This window comes from Solanum lycopersicum, chromosome 1, assembly GCF_036512215.1.
Source record: "Solanum lycopersicum chromosome 1, SLM_r2.1".
Lineage (NCBI taxonomy): Eukaryota > Viridiplantae > Streptophyta > Magnoliopsida > Solanales > Solanaceae > Solanum > Solanum lycopersicum.
Window position 1 is genome coordinate 75,232,309 of NC_090800.1, and position 15,541 is coordinate 75,247,849.

Below are 15,541 nucleotides of genomic sequence, written 5' to 3' on the forward strand. Positions count from 1 at the left end.
ATCAAATGTGTGTCATCCCTCTCGTTCGTCAAAGTTTTCCTCATTAGCAAAATAGTCGATGTTAAAGTGGCGGAGCTCAATCACCATCACCAGGGAAGTCATCATAGTTAGAATGAACTCAATAACACCAAATAATAATTGTATTGCTAACTGTCAATTACAAAAATGAAATAGTAGTGATAATGAATTGCAGAGAAATTGAAGACACAAAGAAGGAGATGAGAACAACAGAAGAATGGGGATGAGAGGAGTACAGAACTTTCACATAAAACTTGCCTGCTTTAATTTTTATGCTACTGTGTATTTATAGGTAGGGTCAACTATCTTAATTTCTTGCTTCCCACTTCACGCGTTCCACACTCGGATGCTAAACGAAATCTGTTAACTTTGTTGGATACTTTCTCACTCTTGTACTGCGTCTCACACTTTCTGTTACTTGGGGAATGCTGACCTGGCTGCTATCTCGGCTAGGCGTATGCGTAATTTCAATTGAGTTACTGTTCATAACATAACCTCCGACCCCAAAAGGAACCTTGTCCACAAGGTTCATTCCAGCTGCAATCGTAGATGTGTCACTGAGATTTAATGGAGTGATTTGTTGTTCAGGCAAACCTATGCACTTTTTGAGCAACGAAATGTGAAAGACCGGATGAATAGACGCAGCCACTGGTAATTCTAATTTGTAAGCCACTGAACCGATGCGCCGCAATACTTTGAAGGGTCCAAAATACTTTCTATCCAGCTTGTGGTGTTTATGTAAGCGTAAGGAATGTTGTTTGTAAGGTTGTAATTTGACATAAGCCCAATCACCAGCCTCCAAAGTAACATGTGTGCGTTTCTGATCAGCAAATTTCTTCATACGACCTTGAGCACGCAACAAGTTGGCTTTGAGAGAGTGCAAAACCTCATCGCGGTGGAGAAAGAACTGTTCCACGAGTTCATGGGAACTTCCATCAATCACATAACGAGCTAGAGTTGGTGGGGCACGACCATACAAGGCTTGAAAGGGAGACATACCAGCTGATGTTTGAAAAGACGTATTATACCAATACTCTGCCCATGGAAGCATACTGACCCAATCACTTGGCGAATCTGCCACATAACAATGCAAATATTGTTCAACACATTTATTGAGAGCTTCAGATTGACTATCCATTTGAGGATGGTAAGCAGTGCTCATGGCTAAAGATGTTCCCTGGAGGCGATGAAGTTCCTGCCAAAACCCATGTAAGAAACGCGGATCTCGATCAGTGACAATGGATTTAGGAGGACCATGAAGCTTGAGAATGTGGGCTATAAAAGCTTCAGCAACTGTCAAAGCTGTGAAAGTAGCAGGCAGCGGTACGAAGTGTCCATATTTGGATAATCTATCAACTACAGCCATGATAGTCGTTTTACCGCGAGATGGAGGCAAGCAAGTCACAAAATCCATTGTGATCTCCTCGAATACCTGCTCCGGAATTGGAAGTGGTTGTAATAAGCCAGCAGGGTGATGATGGTGGTCCTTCATTTGTTGGCAAACTTGACAAGATGCTATGAATACCTTTATGTCACGACGCATATTCTTCCAATAAAAATTGGAAGACAAACAATGAAAGGTACGGGCAATGCCCGAATGGCCACCAATGGGAGAAGAGTGGAACTCTTGGAGCAGGTGGAGGCAAAGTGGTGAATCAGCAGGTAACACTAATCGTCCTTTGAAAAATAAGAGCCCTCCTCGATAACAATAACCGGGGAATGCGGAAGGATCATCACGAAGTCCTTATTGTATAGATAGTAATTTTGTATTCTCCTTGTTGTTGAGGTGCAAAGTGTCAAATAACTGAAATGATTGACTGGAAAAAGCCATTAGTGAAGCAGTCGGTAAACGAGATAGTGCATCTGCGGCAAGGTTGTGTTTTCCTGGCCGATATACAATTTCAAAATCATATCCCACGAGTTTGCTTAACCACTTTTATTGCTCTGGGGTCTGGATTACTTGACCAGTGAGACTCTTAAGAGCCTGTTGATCAGTGATTATAGTAAAACGTCTCCCTAATAGATTTGGCGCCATTTGCTAACATATTGAGTGATAGCCAACATTTCGCGCACATAAGTGGAAGCCTGTTGCATTCTCGGGCATAACTTTTGGCTGAAATAGGCAACAGGATGTCCTTTTTTAGAGAGAACAACCCCAATGCCCATCCCAGAGTCATCAGTTTCAACCTGGAATGGTTGACTAAAGTCAGGCAATGCTAACACTGGTGTAGAGCTGAGACAACTCTTAAGTTTCTTGAATGCATCTTGAGCTTCAGGAGTCCAAGAGTAAGAATCAGTACGTAGTAAATCAGTCAACGGACTTGCAAGCATAGCATAGTTGCGGATGAAACGTCTGTAGTATCCCGCTAACCCCAAGAAGCTACGAACTTCCTTGATATTGCGAGGGTCAGGCTAGTGTTAGATAGTGTTAATCTTTGACGGATCCACTATCAACCCATGTTGGGATAACACATGACCCAAGTAATCCACGGTCTTTTGCCTAAACGCACATTTGGAGAGCTTGGCAACCAACTGATGTTCTCGTAAAGTGGATAGGACCAATTAAAGATGATCCAAGTGAAGCTTCCAGGAAGGACTATATATCAAAATGTCATCAAAGAAAACCAATACAAATCGTCGTAAAAAGGGACGAAACACCGAATTCATTGTGGCTTGAAAAGTGGATGGGGCACTAGAAATCCCAAATGGCATTACCAAGAATTCAGTGTCCTTCATGTGTGTGAAATGCAGTCTTTTCAATATCCTCGGGTCGCACTCGAATTTGGTGATAGCCAGACAACAAATCAAGTTTAGAAAAATACTTTTCACCATGTAGTTCATCAAATAATTCATCAATGGTGGGAATAGGAAATTGATCCCGTATGGTGACAGCATTCAATGCCCGATAATCAACACAAAAGCGCCATGAGCCATCTTTCTTACGAACTAGTAACACCGGGGAAAAGAATGGGCTAGTACTTGGGCGAATAATACCTTCAGAAAGCATCTCATTCACCAATTGCTCCATGATGTGTTTCTGAAAATACGAATATCGATAGGGCTTTACATTAACAGGTTCTGTGGTTGGAGCCAAATGAATATCATGATCTTGAAGACGCTTAGGCGGATGTCCTTGTGGCTTTGTAAAAACGTCCTTAAAGGAGTCTAATAAGGCAGAAATGGCAGGTGGTGTCTCAGGAGAATTTGAAGGTACAGCCCCAATTAACTGCAAATGATAATAGGTAGCTATAGCATCAGTGGCGCACAAGCATCGTAAACACTGAAGTTGGACCGGCTGGATATCAATAGAAGACTCGCCTTTCCAGCTAAATTGTTGCCCATTTAACTCAAATTCAAATATCCTCTAACCATAATCAGTAACAACACGCCCCAAAGTAGCAAGCCATGAAACCCCTAAGGCAATGTCCGAGCCATGCATCGGCAAGAAAAAGAAATCCATAGTGAGAAGACACCCCTGAATCATTAACAGAACTTGGCGGACAGTTCCAGTACACGGAAGACGTTGGCCACTGCCTACCATAACAGAGAATTGGGAAATAGGCTCTACTGCTAAGTGAAGGAAATTAGCCACACGAGTTTGAATAAAATTGTGTGTGCTGCCATTATCGAGCATAACTTGCACTGATGAGCCCTGAACGTAACCAGTAAAACGGAGAGCAGAAGCAGCATCACCACCAGCCATAGCGTGGTATGAGATACTGGACGAATGCATCACCTCAAGCTGTTGAAGCTCCTCAGCCAACATTTCATCAGTCAAAGAAGAATTAGTGAGAAGGTCTTGCACCTCTGGTTCACATTCAAGCAATAATAATTGCGGGGGAGCTTTACATTTATGACTAGTAGAGTATTTTTCATCACAACGAAAGCATAGCCCCTTTTCTCGGCGTTGCTGGATCTCCATCGGTGAGAGACGCTTAATGGGCAGTCGATTGCAGTTAACATTATGTGGGTAAGGACTGGGGTTTGGTAGAAGAGGTGGAGAATTTGTGAAGGCCGGTTTAAACGATCCATTCCGCTCCAACAAAAGTCGTTGTTCATGAGTATGGGCCAATTCAAAAGCTTCATCCAATGTTTTTGGTTTATGGACCAGAACAACGGTTTGAATATCTGCGCGAAGACCCGAAGTAAACAACGGAACCAACCAAGAGTCTGGGACGTCAGTAGTCTCATTAGCTATAGACTCAAATTGAGTCTGAAAATCAGAGACGATAGAAGTTTGTCGGAGCTTGGATAAACGCCCCTCTGCTGGAAGCAATGTACGTTTATGAAATCTACTAGTTACTTTCAAAGCAAAATTAGCCTATTCGCTCAATTGTTTGTTTCGAAATAACCAGCGGTACCATTCACGGGCCTCACCATCCAAATAGAACGAAGCTATGGACAATTTATGATCCTCAGAAATATTATAAAAATCAAAATACCTCTCTGCCTGAAAGACCCAGCTCTCAGGATTATCACCATAAAAACGAGACATCTCAACAGAAGTTGGTTTATGTCTCATGGAGGGTATAAGCGGAGCGCCGATCGGAGCCGCCATATCAACTGCCTGGGAGTGCGAAGTATTAGCCACCTGAGACATCAAATCCAAGAGCAATTTTTGTTGCCCAGCAAAGGCCTTAGTGAGATATGTAACTGAGGCCGACAACTCAGAGATCTCCTTTGATGGAACCACCGACGAGGATGACGGAACAGTGGTAGGAACATTGGAACTTGAAAACCCGGTCATGGAGCTCGAGCAATGAAAGCACCAATAGAATGAAGTCAATAACACCAAATAGTAATTGTATTGCTAACTGTCAATTACAAAAATGAAATAGTAGTGATAATGAATTGCAGAGAAATTGAAGACACAAAGAAGGAGATGAGAACAACAGAAGAATGGGGATGAGAGGAGTACAGAACTTTCACATAAAACTTGCCTGCTCTTATTCTTATGCTACTGTGTATTTATAGGTAGAGTCAACTATCTTAATTTCTTGCTTCCCACTTCACGCGTTCCACACTCGGATGCTAAACGAAATCTGTTAACTTTGTTGGATACTTTCTCACCTCTTGTACTGCGTCTCACACTTTCTATTACTTGGGGAATGCTGACCTGGCTGCTATCTCGGCTAGGCGTACGCGTAATTTCAATTGAGTTACTGTTCATAACATAGTCGTCTTTCTTGTGCTTGAAGTTCCGGTGATAAGTATAGGAGTTCGGAACCTAAAGGATACAAAATATTAACACAAATTCTAAAACGGTATATAAAATTTTATATTAACCAAAAGGGTGAAATTGCTGCACCAACAACGACTTACCCCACCGGAAAAAGCAAAATCGCTGTAGATGCTGCCTCTACAGCGATTTTGCAAAATATGTTGTTGTTTTTTCTTTAAAAAAAAAAGAAATCGTTGCTGGGAGCAGCAATTTCTTCAAAAAAAAATTTTAAACTAAGAAATCGCTCAAAAAAAATTTAAATTTTTTTTGAAGAAAACGCTGCTGGGGCAGCGATTTTGTAAAAAAAATAATTTCTAAAACAGATTTTGCAAAATCGCTGCAGAGGCAGCAATTTTGCTTTTTCCGGTGGGGTAAGTCGCTATTGGTGCAGCGATTTTACCCTTTTGGTTAATATAAAATTTTATATACCATTTTGAAATTTTTGTTAATATTTTGTACCGTTTAGGCTCCGGACTCATAAGTATAGTAGGTCTCTTACATTAGCTACTATTTTGCGCCATAGCCGTGAATTGAATCAACAAGAAAATTTCGCTAAGATTTATTTAAACAAAATTAATTTACTAAGAAAAATTAAAACAATAAATTAGTACTGTTAATCGATTAATTAAAATGAGTGTGTTTATAGTATACAATAGATCATTTCTTTTATTGTATCTGAAATGGTCATCATTTCTGCTAAATTTAATGATTATTTCATATAGTTATTTATATATATTAAGAATAGTATGAGGCAAAAATAAGGAGTAATATTTTCTTGATTTACTATTATGAACAAATAAAAAGAAATAAAAATTTTTTACTATAAAGATCAAATAAAATAAAAAAGAGTGCAAGAAATACAATCTTTTTACTATAAAGATCAAATAAAATAAAAAAGAGGGAATAAATTCACTAAATTAGAAAATGCACGTGATTGATTAATTACATATCCTTAGTTATAATGTATTATTCTCAATTCAATATGTGACGACACTTGAAATTAAATTATTCAATTTGGTACCAAACTATCAATATTAAATGAAAGGTAAGTATTTTGCTGCACAACGTCTTAAATTCTCATATTTCACACTCCCTCTATAATTTATGTAATATTTTTGCTTTTTGAAGTCAAGTTGAGAAATTTAAAGCTAAATTAATTTAATATAATATTTTAAATGTAAGATTTAAATATAAAATAGTAACATAAAAGATATTATAAATGTAGTTTTTCTCATGTATATATTTTTATTTTAAATATTGATCAAAATTTATATAATATGAATCTGATTTGTTATCATTTTATGTTTGTGCTTAATAAAACAAATACTTTTCGAATATGGAAAAAAATATATATATTTTAAGTGAATCTAATAGATATAAAGTTTGAATTAAAATTATTAAGTGAATAATTTTAAGAGTTCATTAATGAATTAAATCTTTCATTTTTGATAGTTCGTTTCATCATCACAAAACACATGGTTAGATGCGACTTATAGAGCTTCATAAATTGCAATGTGATTCATCATCTAACATAGAATCAATTTTATTAGGGACAGATCTAGAATTTTCATTCAAGAAATTTGAAAAATAAAATATAAACGTGTGAAAAAGACAAAAAGATACAATTCCAAGGTAGTAATAATATAGTTTAATTAAACGGACAAAAGTTAGTTCCGTTACAAAAAGACTTTTTAACTTAAGCTAAAAGAAGAAATGTTCACAATGAAATTCAAACCATGGACGTGAGGGTCAACTTTAAATGAATCTTTCACAGTTTCACAATGTTATAGATTGCTTCTTGTTCGCGAGAAGTGTCAAAAATAATATATCTACATAAATACAAAGTTATTTTATATATATAATATAATTTTTTATCGAAAAGATTTGGGTGAACCTAGAAACCCACGTGATTCCACCCTTGGATTTCATGTCTCTTTATATTGACTAATAAATAACCTAAGGAAAAATTTAAAAATGTTGTTAAACTAGCTGATGTCATGTGGGGTTATCCATTTCATTGTCATCACTTATCATATTAAATATTTGAGAGATATCATTATGAGAATAATTTTATAATGGTCGAGTGTTAATTTGTATATTACTTAAGGATTATAAACAGTCATTATTTTCATTTTAAAAAATATATAAAAGAGGTTGGAATAAATTATGCTCCCTTTTTGCTTCTTATTAATTTAGTTTATAAATATAAGTTTGTTAAACTAGTTATTTTATAACATAAAACAATTGTATACCATATACTAATTAATATGAATATATAACTCCATCGAATGCGGTTCTTCACCAATTGTTTTTGACATAATAATAATAATAGGATAATGCTTCCACCATTCCTTTTCTTTCTTCATTTGGACGAAATCATTAACTGGCAGGCAATATCTATTAATTATGTGTATCTATAGTCAATGTTCATAGATCCTTGTATTCTTACACCCCAACTTGTATATGCATTAATCAAATACACAATATATTATATAGATTTATGCTTTCTTTCAGCTTTCGTCTTGTCCCTTGGCTAATAAAATAAACGTCATGTCATAAATCACCAATAATCATATTACATCACTATAAATCAAGATGCTACATCTTCAAACTCTACTCACTTCATCCATAACGTTACAATGGTTACCAAAATATATTGTCTATCCTTGTTTCTCTCTTTGATTCTCTTATTTTCCCTCTCCTTCGCGAAAACGCCTCCGCGACCTCGAGCTTTTCTTCTTCCAGTAACCAAAGATGCATCCACTAAACAATTTGTCACAACCATTAACCAAAGAACACCCCTTGTCCCAGTCAAACTTACGATCGATCTTGGTCAACGATTTTTATGGGTTGATTGTGAAAAAGGTTATGTTAGTTCATCGTATAAACCCGTCCCTTGTGGTTCTATCCCTTGTAAACGTTCTTTCTCCGGTGCATGTGTTGAATCATGTATAGGTCCTCCTTCACCAGGGTGCAATAATAACACTTGTTCACATATTCCTTATAACCCCTTTATTCGTACTAGCACGGGTGGTGAACTTGCTCAAGATGTTGTTTCACTTCAATCAACCGATGGCTCGAATCCTCGTAAATACTTATCAACTACAAATGGAGTAGTTTTTGATTGTGCTCCTCATTCTCTTCTTGAAGGACTAGCAAAGGGTGTTAGAGGCATTCTTGGACTTGGAAATGGTTATGTAGGATTTCCTACTCAATTAGCTAATGCTTTTAGTATACCTCGAAAATTCGCTATATGTTTGACTTCATCCACAACCTCTCGTGGTGTTATCTTCTTTGGTGATAGTCCTTATGTTTTTCTTCCTGGAATGGATGTCTCAAAGAGACTTGTATACACTCCACTTCTCAAAAACCCTGTTAGTACATCAGGGTCATATTTTGAAGGGGAACCTTCAACGGATTATTTTATTGGAGTGACATCTATCAAAGTTAATGGTAATGTTGTGCCAATAAACACCACATTGTTGAACATAACCAAAGATGGGAAAGGTGGAACAAAAATTAGTACGGTTGAACCTTACACAAAATTAGAGACTTCGATTTACAATGCTTTAACAAAGGCATTTGTTAAATCAATATCTAAGGTTCCAAGGGTGAAACCTGTGGCACCTTTTAAAGTGTGCTATAACAGAACGAGCTTGGGAAGTACTCGCGTTGGCCCTGGTGTTCCACCCATTGAACTAGTGTTGCGTAACAAAAATGCTACTACATCTTGGACTATTTGGGGTGTAAATTCTATGGTGGCGGTGAATGATGACGTGCTTTGTCTTGGATTTGTGGATGGAGGAGTTGAATTTGAACCAACAACTTCTATAGTCATTGGAGCACATCAAATTGAAGACAACCTTTTGCAATTTGATATTGCTAATAAAAGGCTCGGTTTTACTTCATCACTCTTATTTGGTCAAACAACATGTGCCAACTTCAACTTTACATCCAAACCTTGATGAAATATAAGAGCTGTGCTTTTATGTAATTTCAGATTCAAATAAATGTTTCTTTTATTTTCAAAGGACAGAGTTATCAAGAATAAATGTATTCGACTTTGTTTGGTTTTTGAATGTAGTCCCACTGGTGTCAATTAGAAAGAAAAAAAAGAGTCTATGTTAAATGTATTCGACTTTTGCAATTTGACATTGCTAACAAAAAGTTGGGAATGTATCTGATCGACTTATTGCTTGTGTATATCTACACTTTGTTTGGATGGTTGTTACCCGTTGTGTTGTATGTTTCATATTGTATTGTATTGTATTGTATTGTTAGTTCAAAGAAAATGTTTGTTTTGATTATTCTTTAAATTTTATGATGTAGTATCGTTAAACTCATCGTTAGATCAATTGAAAAATCTCATTTTATAATGATCGATTTAGTGTGATTGCATTTTCACATTAATTTTTTCTTCACATTTGTCTTTACTTATTTTTTTAATTATCTTATATTATTGTTTTTCCTCTATAGTAGTTCTACGCTTTACCCTACTTTACTTGCTAGTTTATCCTTCAGATTATGTGTGATATTATATAATAACGGAGAACGATACAGTCTATCGAGTAGGGTCAAGGGGGACGCAAAGGTGTTCACCCAACACTACAAGAAATCAGGGTTTTTTTGGCGACTTAAGTTGCTAAAAATTCCTAAAGTCACCACTAAATATTATCAATGGCGAGCTTTAGGTCGTGGCAAGTTCCTTCATATTTGAAAGTTATTTGTGACGACTTTGGATGTTGCCACTAAGGGTGTGTTTCGATATAAAGGAAAATGTTTTTTAGAAAATATTTTTTAATTTTCTCGATCATGTTTGATTGGTTGACTTAAATATTTTGAAAAATATTTTCCAAATCAGCTTATTTTCATTAAATTTAAGGAAAATAACATCCCTTAGAAAAGTAAGGAAAAGATTTTCCAAAATCATTTTGAACCTCCACATCAACTTTCCATCCTAACGGAAGTCTCGGATATCAGTTCTCAATACTAATATTCTAGATATGTTTCGTAATTCTCAATTCGAAACTTGACACTCGACCTCGATTTGGGATATAACTCTCGAGTTTCGAATTGAATCGGGGTTGGATCTTGAGTTAGCATTAGAAGTCGAATTTTGGAGTTGGATTGCATTGCAAAAGTTGGATCTTGAGTTGGATGTTGCGGTTGGAAGTTGAGCTTGGGTCTTGGATCGGGTTCAAGCTCGGGTGTCGGGATCGTGGCCTGATTCGGGTTATGTATTGAGATTGTGTCCTGATTCGGGTCATGGTCATGATTGGATTCTAATTTAAATGTCGAGTCTCATATCTCCGATTTCGATGTCAAATGTACTATCAATTATTGAGGTTAACTTTTAGGGTAGACTATATTTTTCTAAAGAATATTTTATACTCCATACAAATACAAAATATAATTTTGTTAATAATATTTTTCATTCACCAATCAAACATTAAAAAATATTTTTCATTCATCAGTCAACAAGAATATTTTCTACAAAAACATTTTGCTTCCTACCAAACTTATCCTATGTCTCATTATATTGACTAATGCATCTTGCTTTCTTTGAACAATAAGATAATTAAATAACCAAGGGAGAAATTCGAAAAGCTATTGTATTACTAATTGATATGAATATAATAATAGAATATAATGCTTCTTCCATTCCTGTTGTTTCTTCACTTGGACGAAATCATGAACTGGTAGACAATATAATATCTATTACGTAATTTTATTCATAGTCAATGTTCATAGATCCTAGAATTCTTACAACGCAACTTGTATAGTCAAGGTTCATATTAAATAAGTTTTACATCACTATAAATCAAGATGCTACATCTCCAAATCTACTCACTCCATCAATATTAACGTAACAATGGTTATCAAAATAAATTTTCTATCCTTGTTTCTTTGTTTGATCTTTTTATTTTCCCTCTCCTTGGCGAAAACACCTACGAGACCTCGAGCTTTTCTTCTTCCAGTAACCAAAGATGCATCCACAAAACAATATGTCACAACCATTGACCAAAGAACACCCCTAGTCCCAATCAAACTCACAATTGATCTTGGTCAACGATTTTTATGGGTTGATTGTGAAAAAGGTTATGTTAGTTCATCTTATAAACCCGTCCCTTGTGGTTCTATCCCTTGTAAACGTTCTTTCTCCGGTGCATGTGTTGAATCATGTATAGGTCCTCCTTCACCAGGGTGCAACAATAACACTTGTTCACATATTCCTTATAACCCCTTTATTCGTACTAGCACGGGTGGTGAACTTGCTCAAGATGTTGTTTCACTTCAATCAACCGATGGCTCGAATCCTCGTAAATACTTATCAACTACAAATGGAGTAGTTTTTGATTGTGCTCCTCATTCTCTTCTTCAAGGACTAGCAAAGGGTGTTAAAGGGATTCTTGGACTTGGAAATGGTTATGTAGGGTTTCCTACTCAATTAGCTAATGCTTTTAGTATACCTCGAAAATTCGCTATATGTTTGACTTCGTCCACAACCTCTCGTGGTGCTATCTTCTTTGGTGATAGTCCTTATGTTTTTCTTCCAGCTGGAATTGATTTCTCAAAGAGACTTGTTTACACTCCACTCCTCAAAAACCCTGTTAGTACATCAGGGTCATATTTTGAAGGGGAACCTTCAACGGATTATTTTATTGGAGTGACGTCTATTAAAATACATAGTATTGCTGTGCCAATAAACACCACATTGTTGAACATTACCAAAGATGGCAAAGGGGGAACAAAAATTAGTACGGTTGAACCTTACACAAAATTAGAGACATCGATTTATAATGCTTTAACGAAGGCATTTGTTAGCGCGCTTCTTAATGTTCCAACGGTGAAACCTGTGGCACCTTTTCAAGTGTGTTATAATAAAACGAGCTTGGGAAGTAATCAGGTTGGCCCTGGTGTACCACCCATTGAACTAGTGTTGCGTAACAAAAATGCTACTACGTATACATCTTGGTTTATTTGGGGTGCCAATTCTATGGTGGCGGTGAATAATGATGTGGTTTGTTTTGGATTTGTGGATGGTGGAGTTGAATTTGAACCAACAACTTCTATAGTCATTGGAACACATCAAATTGAAGACAACCTTTTGCAATTTGACATTGCTAACAAAAGGTTGGGTTTTACTTCATCACTCTTATTTGATGAAATAACATGTGCTAACTTCAACTTTACAACCAAAGCTTAGTGGTAAAAAAAAAAGGTGTGCTTTGGTGATTTTAGCTTCAAATAAATGTTTTCTTTTATTTTCCAAAGGATGAAGTTGATCAAGAATAAATGTATTCAACTTCGCTTGGTTGTTGAATTTAGACGCAATGGTGTTAATTAGCAATAGTCCCAATAATTAATTGTGTATATCTACACTTTGGATGGTTGTTAACTATTGTATTTTTAGTTTAAATAAAATGTTTTTTTTATTATTACTTAAATTTTAATATTTCGTATTCTTAAACTCATCGTTAGGTAATTTCGAAAAGTCTCATTTTGTATAGTAATTGATTTGGTGTAATCGTGTTTTTACCTTACATTTTTCTTCTCATTTGTCTTTACTTGTTATTTTACTTATTGTATCATTTCCCCACCTTTTTATACTAGTTATTCATTGCAATTTGTACCCTACTTTTCTCGTAGGCATATCCTTTATATTGTTAATGTGTGGTATTATATAACGACGGAGAGCGATATAAACTATCAGAATAGGATTGAACTAGGGGGACGGGAGGGTGTTCACCCAATTTAATTTTTTAGGATTTATATAGATATATAGATTTTGAATCCTCTAGTAGCGAGGTTGGTTTTGTATTGGTTTAGAGGGTTCAAAATTCACCTTAAGGTTCAACTTCAAATCTCAAGCACAACATTTTTTTCCTTATCTCCTTACTGAAAATCATGAACTTGCACAATATTCAAATATTGTATTCATTAAAACAATATAATACGGTCAAAAGAAGAATCTACTTCAACCGATATGCACTTAGGCACGGCCATACATAACATAGAAATCACACTTGAAAAGGGTGAACGTCCTCTTGGAATCATGGGAAAAATCTACGGAAACAGGCACGTCGGTGGATCAGCTAAAGCTAAAGATTTTATCCCTCTCGACACATGAAAGCTAAAAACAGTCTACTAGATAAGCCAAGTAAAACAATATATTCTAAAAAATAAGTAACAACCATCTAAACAGGATAGACTTTTGCTAGTGAGAGCATGTTGACTACCAATTTTAAGTGCGTGAATGGCTTAAATGAGACGTAGCTTGGTGTAGCAGGATGCGTTGGCATATGATCATTTCACGAGTATGTAGCCTAAATGGTACAAAATATTAACAAAAATTTCAAAACGGTATATAAAATTTTATATTAATCGAAACGGCAAAATTGTTGCATCAACAGCGATTTACTTCCCCGGAAAAATCAAAATCGCTGCAGAGGCAGCGATTTTGTAAAATGTGAATTTTTTTTAAAAAAAATGAAATCGCTATCTAGGCAGCGATTTTTAATTTTTTTGGCAGTGATTTTTTTTAAATTTTTTTTTTTTAGAAATGTGGGGCAGCGACTTTTATAAAAAAAAAAATTGAAATGTGCAACTCGGCAGCGACTTTTATAATTCTTTTTTTAAAAAATTTTTTTCTTAAAAAAATATGGAAACAATATGGATTTTTTTTAAAAAAAAAAAAATTTAAGCAGCAATTTTATAAAATAAAAAAATTTAATAATATTTTTTTATAAAATTGCTGCTTTAAATTTTTTATTTTTTTAAAAAAATTATTCTTGGGAAATCGCAGCGATTTCCATATTTAAAAAAAATTATAAATTCGCCGAGCGATTTACATATTTTAAGAAAAAATAAATTTATAAATCGCTGCGTAGGCAGCGATTTAAAAAATTTATAATTTTTTTTTAAAAAAAAAACCGCTGCCTAGGCAGCAATTTATAAATTTTATAATATTTTTTTTAAAAAAAAACTTAAAAATTTTTTAAAAAATAAAAATTATAAAAGTCGCTTGGCAGCGACTTCCACATTTCAATTTTATTTTTTTAAAAAAAAATTCACATTTTGCAAAATTGCTGCCTCTGCAACGATTTTGCTTTTTTCAGTGAAGTAAATCGTTGTTGATGCAGCGATTTTGCTGTTTTGGTTAATATAAAATTTTATATACTGTTTTAGAGTTTTTGTTAATATTTTGTACCCTTTAGGCTCCGAACTCATCATTTCACTTTGTTTATGATAGGCTGGCTCAGTTTTCAATTTTCAATTTTATGGTTTTTATTTTTAAAGTGAGGATTTCAACTCAAGTGTTAATATTTTGAATTTAAACTTAATATTTAATATATACATATTTAATTAATATTCTGATATAAATATGTTATTTGAGCAAAAGTTATTGAGTTCAACCAAATCTACATTCAATTTAGGTCCATCTCTGATTTTTGATAATTTAAAGTGGTCCAGATTTCACTTTAATCTAATTATATTAATTTTATAATTAAAAAGATATTGATTAATATAGGTGAATTTAGAATTCTAAAACAAGGGGAAACCACTAAAGAAGACACAGATTATTGACTTTGATATAACGCAACGCCATCTCGTCTAATTTTTCTTATTAAATACGCGTAGAACTTATGTCCATGAGTCTAAGTTGTATATAAACTTTTTTCGAAGTTTACAAATATACGTGAATTTTTAATTCTCCACATGGGTCTGCTGTGCTTGCTGGTTCGAGAATTTTGACAAAAGAAAAAAGGCTCAGTTATTTTGATAAATATAGAAAGATTGTTCTTTTAAATTGTGTCGTAAAATACATAATTTTGAGTAGACTACAATTATCAAAGCAACGAATTTATCTGAATCTTGGGACTCATCTAAGGTCGGTTGATTAAAATGATTAAAGGCTAAAAAAAAATATATTTTATAAAAAATAATTAAGAAAGCACGAGTTATTAGGAATATTCAAACATTATATACTTACAAATGAAAAGAGAAGTTGTATATATGCAAAGTGCAAGTTGCAAGAGGTGAACTAATTATGTATTAATGTCCTATTCTGAATTTCTTGTCCCCTTCCACATTGCCCCGTTACATACAAAACATTATTTTACGATAAATTATGTAGCATAGAGACTAGAGTATAGACCAATATGGAAATCTGGATTAATTATGGAACAGAAGAGTAATAATGACGCTGTCTAAATTTTCAAACTAGTCAATAATGCCACCACTTCTCATAGCGCGAAATTTTAATTCGCAGTTTAAAATATAAATAATTTATATATATAT

The 15,541-nt window shown here is 34.7% G+C and overlaps 3 protein-coding genes across 3 annotated transcripts; 2 read left to right on the top strand and 1 right to left on the bottom strand.

Annotated features, from left to right (window-relative positions):
* Nucleotides 1-2,740: 2,740 nt before the first annotated feature.
* LOC104648289 (uncharacterized) lies at nt 2,741-4,765 on the bottom strand. The gene is made up of 3 exons (XM_010325223.1): nt 4,396-4,765; nt 3,388-4,284; nt 2,741-3,264 (listed from the first exon to the last, which is right to left on the bottom strand). The coding sequence occupies exons 1-3, from the start codon at nt 4,763-4,765 to the stop codon at nt 2,741-2,743; spliced, it is 1,791 nt and encodes a 596-aa protein (XP_010323525.1).
* Nucleotides 4,766-7,763: 2,998 nt separating this feature from the next.
* Nucleotides 7,764-9,546, top strand: LOC101254728 (probable aspartic proteinase GIP2). The gene has a single exon (XM_004229384.5). The coding sequence runs from the start codon at nt 7,879-7,881 to the stop codon at nt 9,202-9,204; it is 1,326 nt and encodes a 441-aa protein (XP_004229432.1). The 5' UTR covers nt 7,764-7,878; the 3' UTR covers nt 9,205-9,546.
* Nucleotides 9,547-11,047: 1,501 nt separating this feature from the next.
* Nucleotides 11,048-12,687, top strand: LOC101255029 (probable aspartic proteinase GIP2). Its single transcript, XM_004229385.5, has one exon. It carries the CDS (start codon nt 11,112-11,114, stop codon nt 12,444-12,446), a length of 1,335 nt encoding a protein of 444 aa, XP_004229433.1. The 5' UTR covers nt 11,048-11,111; the 3' UTR covers nt 12,447-12,687.
* The last annotated feature ends 2,854 nt before the right edge of the window (nt 12,688-15,541 follow it).

Bases quoted from the DNA above. Each gene is read 5' to 3' on its own strand.
- LOC104648289 (XM_010325223.1), bottom strand. From the start codon at position 4,765: ATGACCGGGTTTTCAAGTTCCAATGTTCCTACCACTGTTCCGTCATCC. The intron at 4,285-4,395 runs GTGAGGCCCGTG...CATTGCTTCCAG, and splicing joins AGCTTCGTTCTATTTGGATG to CAGAGGGGCGTTTATCCAAG. The intron at 3,265-3,387 runs GTTAGAGGATAT...CTGATGCTATAG, and splicing joins GCGTGTTGTTACTGATTATG to CTACCTATTATCATTTGCAG.
- LOC101254728 (XM_004229384.5), top strand. From the start codon at position 7,879: ATGGTTACCAAAATATATTGTCTATCCTTGTTTCTCTCTTTGATTCTC.
- LOC101255029 (XM_004229385.5), top strand. From the start codon at position 11,112: ATGGTTATCAAAATAAATTTTCTATCCTTGTTTCTTTGTTTGATCTTT.